The sequence below is a fragment of the Ictalurus furcatus genome, chromosome 6 (assembly GCF_023375685.1).
Source record: "Ictalurus furcatus strain D&B chromosome 6, Billie_1.0, whole genome shotgun sequence".
Taxonomy (NCBI): domain Eukaryota; kingdom Metazoa; phylum Chordata; class Actinopteri; order Siluriformes; family Ictaluridae; genus Ictalurus; species Ictalurus furcatus.
Genome location: NC_071260.1, coordinates 15868707 through 15892828, shown reverse-complemented (window position 1 = coordinate 15892828; position 24122 = coordinate 15868707). Strand labels below are relative to the sequence as shown.

The 24122-nt window shown below is 40.5% G+C and overlaps 2 protein-coding genes across 5 annotated transcripts; both read left to right on the top strand.

Annotated features, from left to right (window-relative positions):
* Positions 1-5396: 5396 nt before the first annotated feature.
* Positions 5397-17940, top strand: si:dkey-3d4.3 (uncharacterized). 4 transcript variants are annotated; one of them, XM_053626727.1, is made up of 8 exons: positions 5397-5529; positions 8711-8909; positions 9008-9090; positions 9239-9317; positions 9546-9592; positions 10125-10245; positions 11231-11411; positions 15325-17940. In XM_053626727.1, exons 2-8 carry the CDS (start codon positions 8747-8749, stop codon positions 15893-15895), a joined length of 1245 nt encoding a protein of 414 aa, XP_053482702.1. In that variant the 5' UTR covers positions 5397-5529; positions 8711-8746; the 3' UTR covers positions 15896-17940. The 4 variants fall into 4 exon arrangements, with proteins under 4 accessions (XP_053482702.1, XP_053482705.1, XP_053482704.1 ...); XM_053626730.1 differs by lacking the exon at positions 5397-5529 and adding an exon at positions 5588-5792; XM_053626729.1 differs by lacking the exon at positions 5397-5529 and adding an exon at positions 5588-5884.
* A 25-nt stretch (positions 17941-17965) lies between these two features.
* Positions 17966-23676, top strand: inhbb (inhibin subunit beta B). The gene is made up of 2 exons (XM_053626731.1): positions 17966-18592; positions 22735-23676. Exons 1-2 carry the CDS (start codon positions 18214-18216, stop codon positions 23502-23504), a joined length of 1149 nt encoding a protein of 382 aa, XP_053482706.1. The 5' UTR covers positions 17966-18213; the 3' UTR covers positions 23505-23676.
* The last annotated feature ends 446 nt before the right edge of the window (positions 23677-24122 follow it).

The following is a 24122-nucleotide window of genomic DNA, read 5'->3' as shown; positions in this document are numbered from 1 at the left end:
ATATGTTGTGGTTAATTCGTATCCACGACACTCAGTTTTGACTAGCTTCTACATTCTTCTTGTTGTTGTTTTTTTACTGATATGTTTATTGGGACTTTGCGTTGAGAGGGGCGAACATGCTGGATCTTGTTTACACAAACATTCCCGGCACGTACAGGGCACAGCCCTGTCTCCATCTTGGCTACTCAGACCACATCTCTGTTATGCTAATTCCAGCATACAGACGCTCCAAACTGGTTTTGAAGCAGGTGAAAACCTGGCCAGCAGGAGCCATCTCTGCTGTTCAGGACTGTTTTGAGCACACTGACTGGGACATGTTCAGGGAGGAATACATGGCATCAGTGACCAGCTACATCAGCAAGTGCATTGATGACATCTCCATCTCCAAGACCATCACCACACCCTCCAACCAGAAGCCATGGAGGACTGTGGAGGTGCGAGCACTACTGAGGACCCGAGACTCCGCCTTCAGGGCAGGTGACAAGGCGGCCCTAAGAACACTGAGGCCCAAACTGTCCTGGGACATCAGAGAGACAAAGTGTGCACACGCCCAGAAAATCCACAGTCACTTCAAGGATAGCGGCGACACACCTCACATGTGGCAGGGCATTCAGGCAATCAGCAACTACAGGACAACATCACCCGCCTGTGACAGTGATGCCTCCCTCCCAGATGCGCTGAACAACTTCAACGCTCGGTTTGAGGCACAGAATGACGTGGCAGCGAGGAAGGCCACCCCTCCTCCCAATGACCAGGTGCTATGTCTAACCACGGCTGATGTGAGGAAAACTCTATGCAGAGTCAACCCACGGAAGGCTGCTAGACCAGACAACATTCCTGGTAGAGTGCTCAGAGGATGTGCAGATCAGCGAACACATGTTTTCACTGACATCTTCAACATCTCCCTGACCAGCGCCATTGTTCCAATGTGCTTCAAGGCTACCACCATTGTCCCTGTGTCAAAGAAGTCTCCAGTGTCTTGCCTCAATGACTACCGCCCCAATGCACTCACATCCATCATCATGAAGTGCTTCGAGAGGCTCATCATGAGGCACATCAAGACCCTGCTGCCCCAATCACTGGACCCGCTGCAGTCCGCGTATCGCACCAACCGCTCAACAGATGATGCCATCGCCAGTACCCTACATCTGGCCCTTACCCACCGGGACAAGGACACCTACGTTCAAATGCTGTTCATAGACTTCAGTTCAGCATTCAACACAATCATTCCTCAGCACCTGATTGGAAAGCTGAACCTCCTGAGCCTGAACACCTCCATCTGGATACTGGACTTCTTGACTGGTAGAGCTCAATCAGTCCGGATTGGGAACAACATCACCAGCACCACCACGCTGAGCACTGGCGCCCCCCAGGGCTGTGTGCTCAGGCCACTGCTGTTCACTCTGCTCACGACTGTGCAGCAATGCACGGCTCCAACCACATCATCAAGACCGCCGATGACATGTCCGTGGTGGGTCTCATCAGCAAGAACGACAAGTCAGCATACAGAGAGGAGGTGCAGTGGCTAACGGACGGGTGCAGAGCCAACAACCTGTCTCTGAATGTGGACAAAACAAAAGAAATGGTTGTTGACTTCAGGAGTGCACGGAGCGACCACTCTCCCCTGAACATTGATGGCTCCTCCATGGAGATTGTCAAGAGCATCAGATTCCTTGGTGTTCACCTGACGGAGAACCTCACCTGGTCCCTCAACACCAGCTCCATAGCCAAGAAAGCCCAGCAGCGTCCATACTTCCTGTGAAGGCTGAAGAAAGCCCATCTCCCACCTTCCATCCTCACCACGTTCTACAGAGGAACTATTGAGAGCATCCTGAGCAGCTGCATCACTGTCTGGTTCAGAAATTGCACCTCAATGGATCGCAAGACCCTGCAGCGGATAGTGAAGACAGCTGAGAAGATCATCGGGGTCTCTCTCATGCTATGAATACTCAGTCATAGCATGTTATGTTTACATTGATACCATTTTTTAATTATATTGTTACTCCTTGGCACCTATCTTCTGCACTACCTGTTATATCAGACACTTCCACACTAAAACTGTGTACTGTTCGGCGCTACACTGTCACTTAATGTGCCTATTGTCCTGTTTTAGTAGTCACTGTACTGTCCTGTGTTTTTAGCACACGTCTGCACGTGCACTTTATGTAGAAATGTGTAGATCTTATTTAGTTCTGTGTTGTCTCATGTGGTTAGTGTGTTGTTTTATGTAGCGCCATGGTCCTAGAGGAACGTTGTTTCGTTTCACTGTGTACTGTACCAACTGTATATGGTTGAAATGACAATAAAACCACTTGAACTTGAATTTGGGTGCTATTGCTTGTGCATGTTCAAAACATCTTTATAGAGAGAACTTTGACTTTATAGACCATAATGATTGTGCAATTTATATGCATTGCGGTTATTTGAAAGCTGAGATGGTCATTTTTAGAATGTGCCTTAATTTAAAAATCATTTTAAAAAAAGGAGGACTTGAATTTAATTATTCAGTTAAAACCCTCAAAAGAATGTGAACAACCATATGGAAAGATAAAGACAAAGACAAAGACAAAGAGGACCTCCTCTAAACCACACCAAAGTGAAGATGGCAAGGTTTAAGGTGCTTTGGGGGCAGGGAAGGAGTTGGTTCCCTTCACCTGACACACTGGAAATTCCTGTTAACATTGTGACAATCTCATAAAAATATTAAAATGTTGCATCGCTGTTCCTGGTCGGTTGTTTCTGGTTTCGACTTTCTTGCAAGCTCATGTGTATTCCTAACAAGTTAATTTATTCTGCACTTTCTGACATTTTGATTAACTGAGTTGATTAACTCTGTTGTCATTAACTCTTATTATTCTTACTTTTATACCTGTAATAGTACATATAAGAGGCAGCAGATGTATGTCGATGGTAACATTTTGATATACTCAAATGTAAGACTATATTATACAACAACTAGTTCCAATCCGCTAATTTGATTGGCCGTAGGGCGTTCCAAGAGTGCTTAGTATAACAGCACTGGGACGTTTCACTGTTTATATTACTCCACTTGTCTGTTTGCTACATACAATTCCAATTCTGTCATCAAGCCTACTTACATCGTAGAGTTAGCGACATCATCAGCGGACATGGCAAACAATTTTCTTGAATATAACTTCTGAGTTAAAATATGAACGCTCATCAGATGAAGGTGAAAAGAAAGAAGGGAAGCCAATTTCACCGGATGCACCTTTAACAGGAATGTGTGAATCATTGTGAGCAAGCTAGCCAATGAGCAGTGGCTTTTTCAGGATCTATTTCTGTTCGTAGAGCAAAAAAGAAACAAATAGTGGCCATGTTGTGTCTGAAATGTTTCAGTATTTTTTTTAAATATAACTATTGAATTAAATATTCAGTATAACCGTACTTTTGCTCATGTGATATTGCGTAACTGAATTAAATCGTACACCACTGTTCATGCAGTTCAATGTTGGTGTTGTGCAGAAAAAAGTGTCAAATATTATTTATTGCTGTACTCGTATTGTAAGACTTTTATGTTATTATGCACTGGTAGTGGATAATAAATCGCTGTATCCATGCTATATCGAAATCATGCAAGATGGAGACACTTTTTTCGAGGTTTTTTTTTTTTCAATCATAATTTTTTTGCCAATGTAATCGACTTTACCGCGGAGCCCCACCCACCCAGCCTTACTCACAATAATGCACAACAGGTAGTTATGAAATTTTTTTTTCTTTTTTTTCTCTTTTTCGAAGTCGGATCATTTGGCTTAGCTTACCTAGAAGATTCGACTCCCAAACGGCTCATTGTTATTTTTTCTCTCTCTAAAACAGACACGCAAACGAATCACCAAACTTAGAGGATGTTCATCCTCCAGCTTTTTTTTTTTTTTTTTACTTCGTAGCAAATAAACAAATCACAGATATGACACAAAACATTTTCTGGTTAATAGCTGAACATGCTGGCTTAGTGAAACATACCTAAAACAAATTAAATTAAATCATTAATAGCATATTTAATTAAAGATCAAGTAGAGGAAAAAAATTTGGAATCACTCAATGTTGAGGAAAAACATATGGAATCATCAGCAAAAAAAATCACAATTAGTGTTTTGTTGCTCCTCGTCCGGCTTTTATGATGGCCTGAATTGTTTGAGGCATGGACTTCACTAATGAAAAACAATATTCTCCATCAGTATGGTTCCACCTTTCTTGAATAGTGGTTGACAGATCAGCTTTGCAGGATGGAGCCTTGTCATGGACCAAGTTTTTAAATTTCACCTATAATTTTTCATAAAGATTGAGAACTGGACAGTTTGCTGTCTTTGAGTTGATATGCCTTTCCTGAAGAAAAGCTTTAACACTCTTTGCTCTGTGGCAATATGCATTATCTTCCTGAAAATTGACTTCATCACCACAAAACATATTTTCTATCAGTGGAATGAGAAAAATGTTCACCTGCACATTGACTGTTGAGGTCTATTCTGGTCCTTTACCTGACATGCAACCCCATATCATAAATGAGTGGGGAAATTTGACTCTTTTCTTCAGGCAGTCTTTATATGTTACATTATGGCCAATGCAGATTCATGATTCATCACTGAATATCACTTCCTTCAGTCATCCACACTCTATGATTGCTTCTCTTGAGCCCATTGTGGCCATTCTTCTGTTTAGGTTTTAGTTCTGGTTTTAATTTGGCTTTTCTGTACGTAAATCCAATTTCATTCAGCCGATTTCTTACAGTTCTGTCACAAACATTGACTCCTGACTCTGGCCATTTTTTTTTTCATTTGTTTGTTGTGCATTTTCTATTTTCAAGGCATACTGCTTTGAATTTTCTATCCAGATTCTCTGACGTCTTCCTTGGTCTCCTTTTATAACCATCTCATTTTGTTTATACTTGCACCAAATTTTAGACACAGGTGAATGGGAATAACCAGCGTCTTTTGCCACAATCCGTGTTAGATTTCCTTCTTAAAGGAGTTTTAAAATCCTTTCAATTGTTTCTATTGACAACTCTCTTGTTTGGCAATGTTTCCTTTCAAAAAGTCTATGGTTCAGGTCTGTATGCAGTCTTTTAAGGTCTGTAACCACTCTCTTTTAACTGCACACTAATTTGCATTTTTAGACTTTTTTTGTCAGTATTTGTTTTGGAAATGCAAATTACAAGATGATTCCAACTTTAATTTTTTTCCTCAATAATGAGTGATTCCATATTTTTTTTTCCTCTACTTGATCTGGGAAAAAAATATTGTTTTGTGTCATATCTATGATTTGTTTATTTGCTATGAAGTAAAAAAAAGACTTTAAGACTTAAAAAAAAAAAAAAAAAATCCTCTAAGTGTGATGATTCCATCATTTCTGCCAGGGGTTGTACATCTACAACAGAAGGAAAAGTGAAGACAAAAACACACACATACGGCTCATATATGTGAGTCGGCTCTCATTGTTCACCTAAAAGAGCCGGTTCAATGAGCTGACTCGTTCGCGAACGACACATCACTATAAGAAGGAAGAGTTAAGACAGTAAGTGATCTGAAACGAAGTATAAACTTTTCTTTTTTTTTTTTTTTTTTGGGGGGGGGGGTGCACCATGAGCGGTTATATAACACTTATAAGACAGTTATATAATACTACTTAACAATACGAACACGAAAGGGTTTACGTTAGCATGATATGATATCTTACTAAAGCGGAGACTGAACATTGTATTTCCCGTCACATGATATCCACCGACAACGCTAAATGTGTTTGATGAGTCAGTTTTCTGTGTTGAAGTAGCGGGAAAGGTTAGTTATTATCCGTGGAAATGTGGTTGCTGAGACCGATAACTAACGGATACACCGTGCTGGCTGTTTAAACTCCAGAGGGATGTGTTCTGGTTGGTTACTGTTTACATTCTGCTGGATTCAGATCCGATCGGACGCAGATTATGGAATTGTAGGAATTCCATAATCTGAAATCATAATAGGATTTGTAACAGGGGGTTATTAGTTTTGTATTAGGTGAGTGTTGTAGTAACAGTCATCACAAACCCCTCCCTTCCAGCTAAACTAGGGAGAATTTGTATGTATTTGTTATCCCTGTTTGTCAGTAGTTCTTCATAACCGTGGAAATCACAATACATCATTATCAAAACTATTATATTTATTAGTGAGGTCTAGTAGTTATTAGTTCTTTTTGACTGGTTCACCTTCATTTGGTTGTTTAATCCAAACCTCAACAACACAAGAACAAGCAGGTCTGTAAATAACTTGAACCTAATGTGTAACGTGAGTATTAAATTCATGAACAGAAAACTCACAAGGTTGTACACATTTTAAATAATGCTCATGAAATATAAATCTGTACAGAGGGGTCCTTGGCTACAAGTCTCTCAAAATATTGTTCATAAAGTATGACCTAATAATATGGTCTTAACTCACCACATAGCCTACGTTGAGATGTCTTTCTCAGAGTTGTTGAAACTGCTTGTGGGCAAACCGAGCAAAAAGTTTGAACGCTCTACACATGCTCTGTCTGCAGATCTCTGCATAAATTTAAGTAAGCACCCTTTCTCTCACATCACAACAACCGAGGCGTCACCCCACGACCCCTTTCATTTCGCTCTTCGTCTTTTCAGGCAAAGAATGACATTTAAAGACACTAGTAATAGTAAAATTTTGATTGTGGTAACAGGAGCAAGTCTGGCTGTCTGTTGGGGCAGTGTGAACATAACACTCGTGTTTCCCAACACACTAAATCCAAAGGCCAAATTTTAAAAGTTAGCGGTTGTCGACGTCTCTCTGTGTGGTGTGAACTAGGATTATAAGAACTCAAGAATTAACACAATACTTTTGATAATGTGTTGGTATTTGGTATTTAATTCTTTACAGGTTTTGTGCGCTATAAAATCAAGCTGTTTCGTTATTTTTGTCACATTTAGAGAAATATCTTGGTTAAATAAAGTGTTTAAGTCAACCCCACTGTGTTGTGGTGGTCAGGTGAGACCTGCCTATAGCCCAGTTTAACATAGCACTTATGCTGTACTACAACCCCAATTCCAAAAAAGTTGGGACACTGTGTAAAATTTAAATAAAAACAGAATGCAATGATTTGTAAATCTCATAAACCCATATGTTATTCATAATAGAACATAGGAAACATATCAAACGCCCCCAAAAAAGTTGGGATGGGGCAACAAAAGGCTGGAAAATTAAGTGTTACTAAAAAGAAACAGCTAGAGGAACATTTTGCAACTAATTAAGTTAATTGGCAACAGGTCAGTAACATGACTGGTTTTAAAAAGAGTATCTTCGAGAGGCAGAGTCTCTCGGAAATAAAAATGGGATGGAATCTGGATGGAAGCATATGTTGCTCTAAAACCTGTATATACGTTTCAGCATTGATGGTGTCTCTCCAGATGTGCAAGCTGCCAATTCCACAGGCACTAATGCACCCCCATACCATCAGAGATGCAGGCTTTTGAACTGAGCGCTGATAAAAAGCCACATGGTCCCTCTCCTCTTCAGTTCTCTTTAGTTCAGAGGACGTGGCGTCTGTGGTTTCCAAAAAGAATTTCAAATTTCGATTTGTCTGACCACAGAACAGTTTTCCACTTTGCCTCAGTCCATTTTGAATGAGTTTTGGCCCAGAGAAGACAGCAGCATTTCTGGATCATGTTCACATATGGCTTCTTCTTTGCATGATAGAGCCTTAACCAGCATTTGTGGATGGCACGGCGAACTGTGTTCACAGACAATGAGTTCTGGAGGTGTTTCTGAGCCCATTAACCTCCACCTGTTAATTTTTAGTAACACTTACTTTGCCAGCCTTTTGTTGCCTCCGTCCCAACTTTTTTGAGACGTGTTGTGGCCATCAGTTTCAAAAAGATTTTCTTAAAATGGTACATTTACTGAGTTTATACATTGTATATGTTTTCTATGTTCTGTTGTGAAAAAATTTGAAAAATGAAATTTGCAAATCATTGCACTCTGTTTTTATTTCCATTTTACACAGTGTCCCAACTTTTTTGGAATTGGGGTTGTATGATTAATGTCTTCGTTATGATATTTTGGCTAAAATAATGTTCTTTATTAATGTGAATACACATTTCTACTTGATCATTTGAATGCAGTTAAAACATCAGTAATGAAAGAATGAATGAATGCATTTATAAAATGTTTAAAGATTTACTGTTACAGAGCTATTACACAGATGTTCTTAAATCACATTAAATGTATTTGTGTGGGAGGTGTCATATAGTCCTGTATAATGATAGCAACATAGTGGGTGTGTCGTATCTGATCTGATCACATGACTGTACATCACCTGCCAATGTGACCGATTATATTACCTGTAATAAAGATTTCTCAGTACCACCACAGCCTATTTGCTGAAAGCATTTTTTGGATGTGAACTGTAATTCTATAGTAAAGTGGTAAATGGTCTGTACTTATTTGGCGCCTTTTAACCTTAGCAGTTCTACAAAGCACTTTACACTGTTTTTCATTTACCCATTCACACACACACTCACACACCAATGCAAGGCACTAGCCTGCCATCGGAAGCAACTTGGGGTTCAGTGTCTTGCCCAAGGACACTTCGGCACGTGGGCCGTGAATCGAACCACCAACCCTTTGATTAGTGGACAGCCCGCTCTACTACCTCAGCCACAGCTGTATTCTTGTCTATTTGGTCTCTAAAACAAATTTGTTTTTGTTTCCAGGAGTGATTGCCCTTATGACACCCTCACAGGCCTAGTATGGGCGAGAAGACCAGTTCCTGTCTGTGGACTTCTGTGCCTCAGATTTCTCCTGCACCATGTAACCGCTATAAGCATGCTATTTGTGCTTACAATGGGAACGTATACCTGCTCGGAGGTAGAGTGAAGCACTCATTAAAAGATTTCTGGAAATACTCTGTGGGTAAGTCATCACTATTGTTCTGTGTCTGACTCTAAGATGCATTTCATTAGTTGAATAAAATGCTTGGTGAAATGAAATAATTTTTTGCATAATTTTAGTATGTAACAAGTGGGTCAAGTTGGACTGTGATGATGACAATGCACCTGACGAATTGGAGGAACACAGCATGGTGCCTAATCAGGTGATTTAAAATATTAATCCGGTATTTATTGTTGTCTTTACATATAATGCTTCCATATAAAGTAAGTGATCAGCGACTGGGTAAGTAATATGGTAAAACAATGTATTACCCATTATATTACCCATATTATGCTTTCATTCTGTCTCAGGGTGTCCTCTATGTTTTCGGAGGCTTGAGGGATTCAGCATATTCTGACTCAAAAACACCTCTCTGGTTGTTTGACACAGGTGATGCCTAATGAATAAATGAAAATGTCGAGCGTGATTTATCTAAAGAAATCCTAATAAACAATGTAAATCATGCAATAGATTATTGTTAATAAATATTTCTGTTAAAGTGACATTGTCAAAAGGACCCACAGAACCATGTTTTCCAGTCATATATGTTTAATTATTTTTTAGATACTCACTGTCTCATACATTCTTATTTTTACTCGCAATCCCTATTTTCTGCAGCTAAAGAACACTGGTTCTACATAGAAGAGCAAAGTCCACTTTCTCAGGTAAGAGATAATAAAGATTAACATAAAGTTTATAAAGACTCCTGCATAGTTAAATGCGCGGCAGCCTAGGAAAACCCTTTATGCAGTGAAACGAGGACATTTTTTTTTAAAACACGACAGGCTATCCTGGAATTAAATATGTTTATCTTTTGTATGACTCTCAATTACATGTAAAGGTCTATAACATTTTAAATTCTGGTTACCCCCACAAGCAAAAAAAAGGAGCAAATTGCATTTAAAGAAGGTAGGAAAATAGCCATGGCAAGATTAAAAATTATATTTATTTAATTTTAAATATTTCCATGTCATTTGTTGAGGTGTATGTTATAGTTAGAAAAGCCCTATTTTGGCCAGAACCTTATTTTTCACCATTTTTAGTTATTTACTAAAACACATGTGGCACCATCCAATGGGTTTTCCCAAACCACCACATATACTATATGTTCTAACACATTAAGGCTTTTGAATGCATTAGTAAACCTTTTACAGGTGAATCTTATCTGCTCTACATCTTTTTTCTTTTTTTTTCTAGAATGTGGCACCATCCAACAAAAAGGGACACAGCGCTGTTGTGTTGGGATCCTGTATGTTCATTTATGGTGGATACATCGACATGCGAGGGACCTCACAGGAATTCTGGAGATTTGACATGGGTCAGTAATATTAAGTTATAGGAAGAAACATGAACGTGACCTAAACTCTGAGACAAATGATTTGAGTTGCATGTGACAGTCGATATGCCTGGATGTTGTTTACCAGCCAGATTCTCCCACATTGGAATGAGTAATGATTCTCTTCTCCAGTCTTGCCCAAAACATTTGTCTGTGATAATTTTGGTGCTTAGGAGGAACGCATGTAAAGACAGTAAATTAACGAAATACAAATCGGTGGCTCATAATCCTATTGCACACTGGACATATAATACTATATATAATATCTATAGTCACAATTTGTACAACTGTGGTTGTAGCCAGTTCCTGCTATGAAAATCCCGCCTCCTGTCACATGATCTTAAAATATGTAGATGCAGAAGCTAGCACATACTCATGCCTGCACATGGCTTTACTTGGATGTTCCTAAGAAAAATGTACCTTTCAATCTATCAATCATTTTGGTAATTAATAATAATTTTTTTAAAGTGTTTCCAAACATTTTGTAGTATTCTTGGTTTTATAACTCAGGGACAATTTAGCACACAGACACAGAGCCAGACATTATTTCTCAAAAGTTTAGTCATTTGTAACTGTGAAATGTGAGTCAACTGTTCTCTGTTGCGCCTTCAGCTGCAATAACAGCAATTTCACACCCAACAGATGAGATAAACACCCAGTAGACAAGATGATATTCAAATTATGATCTGAAGTATTGTAAACAGTGGTTTTCAAATCCTCGTACGAGTTTCAATAATAAAAAAATAATTTCCCAAAGTAGTCACATCAACCGTACGCAGGTTGTGAAATTCACTACTTTCAGTGTTATTTCTAAATAGAGTAATGTCCAAATTTTGAAACGATAACGTATACATAAACATTTACAATCCAGTAGTCTCAAAATCCAATGTTCTCTCACAGCTGCTCTGTTAAATGCCTGCTTTCAGCTTTTGCAAATAATGACTGTGACCATGTGTCTCTGTGTTAGACTCCAGGTTATGGTCACTCTTGAGTATTGAACAAGTGGGTCCTGGACCTCGGCATAGCCACTCTGTCATAACCCACCAGAACTATATGTACCTGTACGGTGGTCTGCAAGGTCTGAAGGAGCAGAGGGACCTATGGAGATGGAGCTGCCACAGCCATACATGGACCTGCATCAGTACCTCGTGAGAAAATCATATGATCAACCCCAGTGATTGCTAAAAAGATATGTGTGTTCAAATTAGTACAACTGAAAAGCAGGTATGAAATTTGCAGAAGTCTTCCACCAGTTGAAGACAAAATGATACCATTGACTAGGTTTCAACAATGAGAAGATTTATCAAGATCATGCCTTAGTATCTCAAAATTATTATTAAAATGCTGATTTTATATTACCATGGCAAAGTGGTATCTAACATGGTTCCATGTTAGACATTCACTGAATGCTCACACATTCCGTGAAATTACATGAAATGCTCTGATTCCAAGAGCTTTTAAACAGAGCCTTTGAGAAGCTTTTCATTCACAAGTCATCTTTTATTTTGCATTCATATCATTGTCAGTTATACTGGCCCAAACACTTTATTAGGAACACTATACTAATACTGGGAATTTTGCTCTTAAAATTGATTTCACAAGATGTTGGAAACATTCCTTTGAGATTCTAGTCCATGTTGACATGATTGCATCATGCAATTCCTGCACAATTCCTGCATTTTTATGCTATGAATCTCCCTTTCTACCACATCCCAAAGCTGTTCTACTGGATTTAGATCCAGTGACTGGGAAGGCCACTGAAGAACACTGAACTCATTGTCATGTTCATTAAACCAGTTTAGGACAACTTTTGCTTTGTGACATGGTGCATTATCATTCTGGAAGTAGCCATTAGAAGTTGGGTAAATTGTGGCCACAAAGGGATGCACATGGTCAGTAAAAATTCTCAAATAGGCATTCCAGCGATTATTTCTTGGTATTAATGGGGCTTAGTATACCAGAAAACATTTCCTGTACCATTACACCAGCTCCACCGGCCTGGTCTGTTGATACCAGGCAGGTTGACTCCATGGATTCATGCTGTTGGCGCCAAATTCTGACCCTACCACCTGTGTGCCTCAGCAGAAGTCGAGATTCATCATTTTTCCAGTCTTCAACTGTCCAGTTTTGGGTAAGCCTGTGCTCACTGCAGTATCAGCTCTCTGTTCTTGGCTGACAGACGTGGAACTCGATGTGGTCTTCTGCTGTTGTAGTGCATCTGCCTCAAGGTTTGATGTGTTGTACTTTCTGAGATGCTTTTCTGCTCACCACAATTGTACAGAGTGCTTATCTGAGTTATTGTAGGCTTTCTGTCAGCTTAAGCCAGTCTGACCATTCTCCGTTGACCTTTCTTATGAACAAGGCATTTCCAGCCACAGAACTGTTTTTCAATGGATCTTTTTTCTTTATTGCTCCATTCTGAGTAAAGTCTAGAGACTGTTGCGTGTGAAAATCTCATCTAGCACTAACAATCATGCCATGGACAAAATCACAGAGATCACACCCCACCTTTCTGATGGTTGATGTGAACCCGAAGAAGGTGGCCCACATTTTATGCATTGTACTGCTGCCACATGATTGGCTTATTAGATAATTGCATGAATGAGTAGGTGTACAGGTGTTCCTAATAAAGTGTATGGTGAGTGTATATGAGTGGAGGTCATAACAGGGAGTCAAAATTGAAGCCAAAATGTCTCTGAGGCCCTCTAGTGGTTGTCTTCAATACAAAGTTTTAACCCCGCCTATTCCTATGCTAGTAAATGAGTACCAAGGCAATCTTCTTTTTTTAAGTTACAGTTCCACAAATTATTTTCTTGAATAATGTTCTGTCATTTTCAGCTGACCTTGATATCTCTCCCAGTAATTTTCCTTATGATAAATGCGTTTTATAGGAGTTATTTGGAGCTTCAGGTCCAACACAGACACTTAACTGCAGGTGTCAGAGCTAGATGAAAATCGTGCTGAGTGTAAATGTTGACTGCTGTTTACCAGTATAATTTCAGTTGGTATCTTACATTCACTACATATACTTACATTAAAATGATGGAAAATGTCAGCTAGCTAGCAAGTAGTAGCTCAGTAAATCCTGACGCAAAGCTTTAAAATCTTTTTCTGACAGCTGTAAAATCAACATGCCTGTGAATGATACAGTTTAGCATTTTATATATTAATTAATAACGCTGTGCTTTGCACTTTGTGTTAGCCAATGCACCATTTTAAGTTGCACATTAGGTAAAGAATTGTGGATGGCATGTAGTGACCATCTTTTAATATGGGTGGGCACACTGCCCGATTGGCTGTATCAACTGCGCATGCACTGGCTCCTCGGTTTGTACTGCTCAAAAAAGGCCTCAAAAAGGCACAATGGGAGTGAATAGTGCCATGTTGCCCACTCATATATGCAGTCACTGTACTGGACCCACAGTTATGTGCTTGTGGTTATGGATTAGTTTGTTTCAACATTTCAGGAGAGAACTCATGAACTGTGGCTAAACATATGGCACATGCAAAAACCTCATGTGCATATTGTTTCTGTCCCAACTTTGTGTGATATCGTTCACATAGTTATTCTTTGGAAATCATTCAAAATACACCCACATTGGCATGCACAATTTATTTGTTTGCCCTTACTAAATAGTAAATCAGGTCCCAAGTTTAATTAGATACATAACTCCATGTACTATTTTATGTACCACTAGTACCTTCTACCTATGCTCTTTGGCCAGATTATCAGGTTGTCATAACATATATGTGCACTTTGTAGGTCTACAGTTACTGACATTACTAGCCCATCTCTGTTCACTAGATATTTTTGGTTGGAGAACTATTTCTAAACCAGGCAGTGATACTGACACCACCATGTCAGTCACCTCTGCTCTGAGAGTGGACCACCATCCAAATAAGATCAGGTCAGCACTGGTCTTTCCATTTATGAATGGAGTAGAGGTGGCTTGACAACATGTACATAGCAATAGCAGGGCTACAGTCAGTAATTGTATACTTACAACATAATGTTTGTGGTAGGTGTACCTAATATAATGAGGATAGGAACAAGGCATGTGTACCGAATAAACTGGAATATGCAACTTGCATATGTATGAATATATGGTTTTAATAATATATGACAAATTTATTTTGAGTAAACCTTGTGAATTGCACCTAATTAAAATTAAGAATATTTTGGAAAAAAATGTACAAAGAGAGCATGAAACACTGATACCTTTGTAATAAGTATGAGACCCTGGATACGCCCAGTAAAAAATATAAACTGCCCAAAACCCACATGCTGAGAGTTGGCACATTACCGTCTCTTAATCTGACTCACTTGCCATTGAATTAACCTTTACTAGTAACGCTTACTGCTGCTACTTAATGATTAACGCTAGAGTTTTGTTGCTTGTCAGGTAGTCAAACAGGCAACAAAATGAAACATGATAAAAGACACAGCTCTAACTATGTTGTTTCAAGAACGTGAAAAATACATCGAAATGTAACTGGCCATTAGTTAATCCATTTACTTGGCTACTTTTTTTTTGCCTGTTTGACTACACAAGTTGTTAAACAATAAAAATGTTATGTGTTGATTTTTAATACTGTATCATAGAGATGTGACCGTGAGGACATTTTCCTATCGTTTAATCTTTGGGCAATGAGCATAGCTACAAGGTTACATGGAGTTATGTATCTAATAAAAAACTAATAAGAAAAAACGAAATCTGACTCCTGCTGATCTGTGCTGCGACTCTGGCTCATTCGCCTCATGCTGAATTGAGCAGACGCGTTCAGTTTTTAATTGTAGTGTCCATTCTCTAACTGAGCAAAATGATTTTTATTACTATAAAAAAGCAAAACGACAGTGGGAGCAGTGCCGCGTTGGCAAGTGATGTAATCGGTGTGCAGCCGAACACTGTGTAACACCGAGAACACCGACTATTGTAGCAAGGCTACCGTATCACTCCAGGTTCTGCTGGAATACATCTAAAAGAACAATTGATTAATTGCCCATTCATTGTACTATTATATTTAACATTTGATTTTCTGCCTCCCTACTTCAATGTGCAGCTCAGGACCCTCTAAACTGATGGGCCACTCAGCTGCAGTGTACAAGGACAGCATGCTGCTCTTTGGTGGAGGAGAGACCCAGACTGCTCCCACTAACTGCCTGTGGCGTCTCAATCTTACCACACTAATGTGGGAGAGGCTGCTTTCATTGCCTGGATCCACTGCTCCATGCCGGATTCACCACCGCTGTGTTGGTCTTGGCCCTAAATTCCAGCCCAGACCACCAAATAATACCAGTAGTAAAGAACTCTCCATATCAAAAAGCAAGGACAGCACATTCAGACCCTTCAAGAACAAGTGTTTCCCTTCCAGTCCCTTAAAGCAGCAGCCTGATGAGGACATAGAGCTACAGAATCTGCATGTCAGCTTAAAAAGTACTAAGACATATGGGAACTGCCTCACCTTTGAAAACCAATTTGCACAAGGAAACAGGGACAATGAGCATTCAGAAAATGAAACAGAGGACACTATGGAGGTCCCAATGCCTGACTTGCTGCTCATATTCGGAGGTAAACCTCTAAAAGACCAAGCTGCCATTTCGGTGTGGCAAATGACTTTGGGAGATAGCTGAGAGAGGGTGAAAAGTTCTATAGAAGCAAATGCTACTTTCTCAGAGAGAGAGAGAGAGAGAGAAAAAAAATAGACTTAATTGTCCTATATGAGGACATACTTATCGTTTTTACTGCTGGTACACTAGTGGCATTCTGATTTATTAATCTGATTTATATATTACCATATATTGGGGGTTTGAATGGGGGTTCAAATACTGACTCCGCCCTGTGTGCACAGAGTTTTCATTCGTGGCTTGGGGGTTTCCTCCAGGTACTTTGGCATTTCCAAATTGTCTGTAGTGTGTGAATGTGTGTGCAGTTGTGCCCTGCAATGGGTTGGCACCCTGTCTAGGGTGTCCCCTGCCAAGTTCCCTGTGATAGGATAAGTGGTATGGAAGATGGATGGATGGATGGATGGATGGATACCAGTCATGGTCACGGTGGAGACGGAACCCATCACAATATTACTGGGGGACCTGTGGGAGAATTCACCCAGAATTCACCGCGGATGGGATGCTTGTCCATCACAAGGCACCTTACACACATTCTCACACTCGTTCACAATCAAGGGCAAAACCAATTCGCCTACTGGCATTTTTTGGGAGATGGGAGGAGACCAGAGATCCCAGAGGAAACCTCCATGTACTGTACATGTTCACCCTTATGCTGTACATATCTTTGCATCCACTGTATCATGTTTTTGCAGATTTTCCTCAACATATTTGGGTTGACACATTTGCTTAACATATTCTCATTAGTTCCTGACTTTTTGGACTCTCTGTAGATCACATAATTAGATTAACTTTGTTTTCTTTACAGTGGTAACAAACACCCAAGTTCAGCATGTTCACAGTATGATGAGACCTTTTCTTGTTTATAGAACATACACAGATATGTGTATGCCTTGTGAATTATGAATGAACATTTTAGACGCAAGCTACCTAAATTAAACAAAGTAAGCTGTGATTGAAAAGTTTGTAATGTGTATCTTGATTATGCAGTAATGCTAAAAATAATTCCAAAATACTTTGGTACTTCACAGATCCAAATGTGTTTGTATTTATTTGATGATCATTGCAGTGAATTTGACATCATCCACCAGATGTTCCAGGCACTGAGGTCAGAAGTATTACACAGGCAGAACAAGAGATGGCGCCACAGCACCAAAACAGAAGTGCTTCTTCATTCACTTCTTAAAATGGTTTATATACAAAAAGATAAATGTCCATCAATTTAAAAACACACTAATGTGGAAAAAAAATCACATTTTAGTAACTATTCAAAGATCCTGAATTCATTAAAGGGTTTGGTCTAAAGAAATGTTGATTGACACACGATAAACCTTAAAAAGCATATAACACCATTAATAATTTTACTACACTTTTGATAAATGTTTAACACTCACATTAAGGAGTAGGCCTATACTGTAAAGGTCATATCAGACTTTCCAGGAAAACAGACTGTAACATGAGTCTAATAGAAGGGAGTTACAATATGACGTTTACACTTTATTGTGTATGTAACCTTGGCTGGCCACCAGAGCTGTGGAGTGTGCGGGTCAGCTAATGCTGTTCTCGCCTCTACACACACACACACACACACACACACACACACAGTAATCTCCTCTCAGCCCACGTGGTTTCAACTATAAAAAGTTAGGCTTTAGTATGTTGATTGCATTGGGGAAAGGACGGAAAGCACAACATCGGTTCTGTAGTACACACAGGCTATGCACCCGCTAGAACGTCAGGATTCTCTGCTCTATTATCATTCCAAGCGGCGACCTGGACGGAGAGAAGGTGCGATCAATCACAGAGAGGACACTGTTTCAGCTCTTAGTACTTTTAGTGACTAATTTGTGCAATCGATCGGATCTCGGACTCTGATTGCATTCTTTTTGTGTTGGAATGATTTTTCTCCTGCCGTCATTATAAGGACGAAATGTGGCCTGTGTTTTACGCGCACTGATCTAGCCTGAGGCTGAGTTTGGATGCTCGAAGTCAAGCCCATCTCTTCTGACCGGAGTCTCTGCATCCTTCACACCCACACACACACACACAAAAAAAACAAAAAAAAACAAAACCATGACGCACGGAGCTGTCTCTAAGACAAATGCTGGAAGTCTGGACTGTTCCTAATTCAGATCCTTCTTAAGTCCGAGCTGACGAAAATAACTTTTCAAGTATTTTTTATGAACACATTGTGTAAATATCTCATGTGGCTGCACAGCGTCGATTTACCTGGCACGACGGATCTGTGAATGCAAAGTAAAGAAATATCCCAAGGCACCCGGTCTGTTTAATTAAAGACGATCGGCAGTCGACGCGGCGGAGAGAAGATGAAGGTAATCATGCGGGTGATGTGTTGTTTGATGGCATGCGTGCTGTCAGTGCGGGGCGCCGGGAGCGACACCCACGCGCTGCCCCGGGACTCGTGCGCGTCATGCGGCCTCGGCCGTCCCGACGTTCCAGACGCGATGGACACGGACTTTCTGGAGGCGGTGAAGAGGCACATACTGAGCAGACTGCAGATGAGGCAGAGACCTAACATCACGCACCCGATCCCGAAGGCGGCCATGGTCACGGCACTGAGGAAGCTACACGCCGGGAAAGTGAGAGAGGACGGGAGGTTCGAGATTCCCAGCTTTGATGGCCAAGCCGCTTACAGCAACGAGGCGCAAGAGGAAACCTCAGAAATCATCAGCTTTGCCGAGTCAGGTGTGTAGGACATGTCAAACTTTATAACAAATCAATCCTATTTTTCCCGGACTTTGGCATTGTAAACACGGGAATGACGTTTGCACAGATTATGCAGCGTTTATTATTAAAGTTACCAAAACACCCTTGAGCACGTGGACGTTGTGTTTTAGTTTTATTGATTTTATATTTCAAGCAAATCAGCAGGAAGACTAATGCAGCATGATATATCGACAAAATGTCATTGAAGATTGCAACATGATATGTGCCATATTGCATTATTTTTTTAACAATATTAAGCTACATAACCTAGTTATTCAGTGCCCCCACAGAAACATATGAAATATATGAAATCGCATATTTAGATTATTATATGATAATAATTATACAACCCTATCTCATAGGGTTAAATAAACATGAATAAACATGCATAGAATAAACATGTAGTGATTGGTAATAGAACTCATTTACACATTCCAGCCTTCTGCAAGCGTGGAATGGTAAAAGCTAATAATTTGATCAACATTATGGAATATTTTCACACTTTTCACTAATTACAAACTGAAACTGGATGAAACTATTGGATGATCGCACTGACAGCTAGCAGCATTTCTTTATCAAACTAATTTCATATATCCATACATGTCACAAATTAGGTATATTCTGCTGTGTCCAATTAGATATTTCCAATAACTGTAGATTAAATCCTTAAATGAGCTTTGGTTATAATAACTTTTTCCCCTTTCGAATGAACCTTATCAACAAGAGTATGAGTCAAACTTTGAAGTGTAAACATTACTTATTAAATTAAATGTAGTTATAGATTGAAACATTGACATGTCTGTCCAGATCTTGGATGAGAAATTATTATTGTTTTTTTTTTAATAATTAATTTTTATCATTGTTGATATGATGGGGACCTGACATGAATCTAAAAGGTGTCTAAATTTTCTCACTCTTGATGGTTGTAGAATGAAAAATGAAGCATGATACTTCTCAGCCTCACTCCTTTATTTCCTATTCTAAATACCTGTACAGCACAGTAAGCTTGGACAACTTCTTTTCTCCACCAACAATAAATAAAACACACTTAAGACAAAAAGGAATAGCAATTATTGATAGGGCACTGTGTGTTCCTGTTAAACCCAATATGTCAATATTAGGAACAAAAAAAAGAGAGAAGAAATCACACCGAATAATGCATGAGACATTTGAGTTGTGGTGGGGGATAGAGGCTGTAGTGGGGGGATGGTCTACTCATATCGCAGTTCTGCAAAGAATGCTTTTAAAATATCAAAGCAAAGCTAGGCCTCTTTGCATTTTCACCCATTATTCAGGACACCTTTGAGCTGCATTGTGTCACAAAACTGGCTTTGGTCCCTGCTCTCTGGACCTCTTCTGCTTCAGGGCCAGCTGGCGTTAACCCCCAGAGTGGAGGTTGCCAGCGAGGGCATGGCTTTGGGACAAGCTCCCAAGGTATTCTGCAATGAGCGGCACACTCCTCCACTGAGCTTTCAGATGTGCTCATCCTGTGTACTTCCCTGGATCCCTATGACACTTAGGAGATAAGTCAGCAAATCACTTCAGTTGCAGGCTGAAAACTGGCCTCTCAATAAAGAACTCAGCACTTCCCTTTCTTCACTTAACATGGAACAGAACTTTTAATAGTTTTATTAAAATAAACCATTATAGTGGTTTGTCCAGAATGTTTGCTTGCATCTCACACCCTACTCTAGGAGGGCAGAATGGAGATCCCTGCCAACATGCAGGTGAGAACAGCTGCCAGCTTCACGTCTCTGTTAACTCTGTTCTGTGGTCCGTTTCAGAAGGATTTGGTGTCCCGTAGCCACGGGAGCGAAGCGAGAGATGTGTGCTTCTCATTTGTCCATAGCTATTCGGACTCGCTGAACTCTTAACATCCAGTCCAGCACGGGAAATTAGGCTTTATTATTTGACATTATCCAGTGTAGCGGTATTCAGATGGTTTGCAACAGGACCTGCAATTTCATCATGTTAGTCATACCCCATTTGAATTGATCGTCTTGGCAAATCTTTGTTTTATTGACATTAGATACTGTTTTGGAAATTAGATTCTATAGTGTCAGGAGATTGGCAGGATGTTAGAAGCTAATCAGACAACAGCCCATATTCTTGAACTAAGCAGCTCATCTAAAGCAATATGAGCATGAGCGCAATCTCTAGTGAAGCATTATAAAGAGCCTGCTATTTATGTGTCCACTTATCCATTTACTGTTTGACATTTTTTGGGGGGGATTCTTGGTGGATAGCTATGGTACACTGACAGCATTGGCACTCCACTGTTCTATGCCCATGCTTGCAGTGGTGGGGCAGCATGTGGTCTGAAAGCTGTAATAAATGCAGTGGACTTTTAGCTGTGTTGATCTGTTCAGGGACAAACGGGTAGGAATGGGCTGAAACAGCTAAGAGTGTAGTAAATTCAATGGGCCACCCAGGCATCTGCTGATACCCAGCACATGCTTGGGATTCCTCAAGGTTAGTAAAGTGATGTAATCAAGTCAATTTTACAGAACACCTGTAAAATGGCTGTCAAATTACTTTTACCTGGAAAAAAAACCCTTTTAGAATTGAGAGTAATATTGGACTTGGACTCTCAGTTTTCTTTGCTGCTTATCTTAGGATAGTCACCTTAACTGAATAGTTTTGTGTTTGGCCTATTTCACCTGTACACCACCTCCTAAGATTACAGGACACCGGAAGAGAACCGGAAAGGAATGTCATACGGAGCTCCATAAGGGAGTAAAGTGTTAATGAGAGCAGGTAATCAACCTGTCTTTCCTCTGCCTCCAGTAAACTTGGCCAGACAGTGCTGATTGCCCATCTGTGGTTCAGCTCAGCTGAAAGTAGGCACACCCAATCAGCATGTGGGCAATGGATCATGTGGCTACTTTCCAGACCTCACCTCCCTTCCTGCTTTCCTGTGCAGAGGAACGTTATAGATTAGTGGACATTGTTGTTCCATCATTCAGATCAGTCTGCACTGCGCATCTCATTCATTTTGAGAAGGAGCTGTTGAGGCAGGCAGTAGAGCACTTTCTTGCTGGAATATTTATAACTTGAGGGCATGCCAGCAGTTAATGAGGTAGAAAATTTCAGTTGAAATGTTTCCTAATCTATTTTACTCATATTGTGCTACACAGCTTTTAACAGCTGACACCATGTCCCCAGTGCTTTATTTTCTGTCCCTCCTGAGTTTTAACTGTGTGCCACTTTGGGACTGCAGAGAAACTGGGTTCCTGCCAGAGAGCAGAGTCAGGCAAACGAGTCTGGACAGGGCTGAGTGCACATAAAGCCATTGCTACATGGGGCCAGACAGGCTGTCAGAGAAACAAGCTATCTTCCAAGGCAAGCTGTTGACACTGACCTTAGCTAATCAGTTTGCAAACAAGGTAATTCAACCAATCCAGCACAGGCCAGCCATAAGCAGCTCTGCAACATGAACCAAAAGATCAAATGAAATATGATTAATTATACCATCCATCACTTTGGAGCTATCAGCAACCAAGTGTCTGCTGGCTCAATGGAACTTTTCAAAAATGGAAAAGAAAAGGCCAGCATCCTGAACTGTTCTAAACACTGACTACATGCTGAATACAACAGTATATAGAATACTGCACTATGCAAATGGTTTTTATTTTTCCTGATCATCCTTTTTATTCAGAGGCAACATGCTCAATACTAGGCTGTGCCATGGTTGTCTCATAATACCTCACAGAGTGCATTGTGCTGTCAGTCTCCAAGGCTCCAGGAGCTGTGGGTTTTTCACTACGCTCACAGTGAACTCAATGAACCCCCCAGGGCAGAACTCACAATCCACCCTTACTTCCCTGCATCAGCAGCCTACAATACATGGCCAACTGGGTCCAAGCCCAGTGTTGTGCTTCTGCAGCCTCTCCATCAATCTGGGTGATATATGAAAGGGTGAACAAAAGATCATTTGAGGAATCTGAACCTGACAGGGCTTTCATGTGATAGGACGGAGCAATCTACCTCAGGCATAAATAGCTATATATGGTATTTTTGGCACTTTCATAGCAACTTTCAACTAAATATTTGTTATATGTCTTTTAAAATCAAACAAATACATGTGCTTCAATAAACTTTTTTCCCTCCATCTCCTATAGATGACCTGACGTCAGTGTCCAGTCTCTATTTTGTGATCTCCAATGAGGGCAATCAGAACCTGTATGTGCTGCAAGCCAATCTATGGTTGTACATCAAACTTTTGCCTGGAGGCCTAGAAAAAGGTGTGCGTCGGAAGGTGACAGTGAGGGTGCACTACCAGGAGCCTGGTGGTCAGCAAAAATGGGTTGAGAAGCGCCTGGAGCTGAAGCGCAGTGGCTGGCACACATTCCCACTGTCAGAGGCAGTCAGAGTGGCACTACAGAAAGATGAGCGACGGCAGGACTTGGATGTGCACTGCGAGAGCTGTGAGGTAGCCAATGTGGCGCCTGTGCTGGTGGACGTCGGTGATCCCTCTCACCGGCCTTTCCTGGTGGTGCGGGCACGCCAGGCAGAGGGGAAACATCGTATCCACAAGCGTGGCCTGGAGTGTGATGGAAATCATGGTGGTCTGTGCTGCAGGCAGCAGTTCTACATTGACTTTAGGCTCATAGGCTGGAATGACTGGATCATCGCACCTGCTGGCTACTTTGGCAACTATTGCGACGGCAGCTGCCCTGCATATATGGCAGGCGTGCCGGGCTCCGCCTCCTCATTCCACACAGCTGTGGTCAATCAGTACCGCATGCGAGGCATAAGCCCAGGCTCAGTGAACTCCTGCTGCATCCCTACCAAGCTCAGCACCATGTCCATGCTCTACTTTGATGATGAGTACAACATTGTCAAACGGGACGTTCCTAATATGATAGTGGAGGAATGCGGCTGTGCCTGAGGCTGGTTAGGGAATTGTAGACTTTGAATGTAATCAAAAGACATTACAACAGCAGTGACATATTTATGGTCCTGTACCACAGGCATATAAATACATGTTATTATATGTTCACTCAAAATGCACAATCACACACTAGTGTGTGTGTGTGCATGGAGCAGTGGTTCGTCAGATATATGACAGGAGTAATTCTGTTATAATCTACAAACACAAAGGCATTGAAATGAGAAGGGAACAGTCATCACCAAACACTTTTTTTTCTAGTTGAAAATATGATGTTGCCCTTTTTACTCGAACAGTACAGAAAGGGACATTTACCTGTAACAAGCTGGTGTTGCCCATTGCTTTGAGTACTTAGCAGCAACCCTTCCAGTTCTAGTGAAAGCACTGACATAACAATGTCCTTTACACTTCAGAACATCAGCACTTCAAAGACAGTGACAAATCATTCCATAGAGGTGGAGTTTTCAATAACTATGTATAACATCACCTTGTATGTTCCTCAAGGCATTTCCACTACCATGGCTGAAATTTTCTGTGGCATTGTTCCATATCAAACGGGTAGGCTAAATGAAACTGCTAGTGCCCTCTTAAACAACACAACAAGGCAGCTTTCCCTCA

Coding starts and splice junctions, on each gene's coding strand:
- si:dkey-3d4.3 (XM_053626727.1), top strand. CDS start 8,747: ATGGGCGAGAAGACCAGTTCCTGTCTGTGGACTTCTGTGCCTCAGATT. Junction 9,091..9,238: donor ACAGCATGGTGCCTAATCAG/GTGATTTAAAAT, acceptor ATTCTGTCTCAG/GGTGTCCTCTATGTTTTCGG. Junction 11,412..15,324: donor TGGACCTGCATCAGTACCTC/GTGAGAAAATCA, acceptor TTCAATGTGCAG/CTCAGGACCCTCTAAACTGA.
- inhbb (XM_053626731.1), top strand. CDS start 18,214: ATGAAGGTAATCATGCGGGTGATGTGTTGTTTGATGGCATGCGTGCTG. Junction 18,593..22,734: donor CATCAGCTTTGCCGAGTCAG/GTGTGTAGGACA, acceptor CATCTCCTATAG/ATGACCTGACGTCAGTGTCC.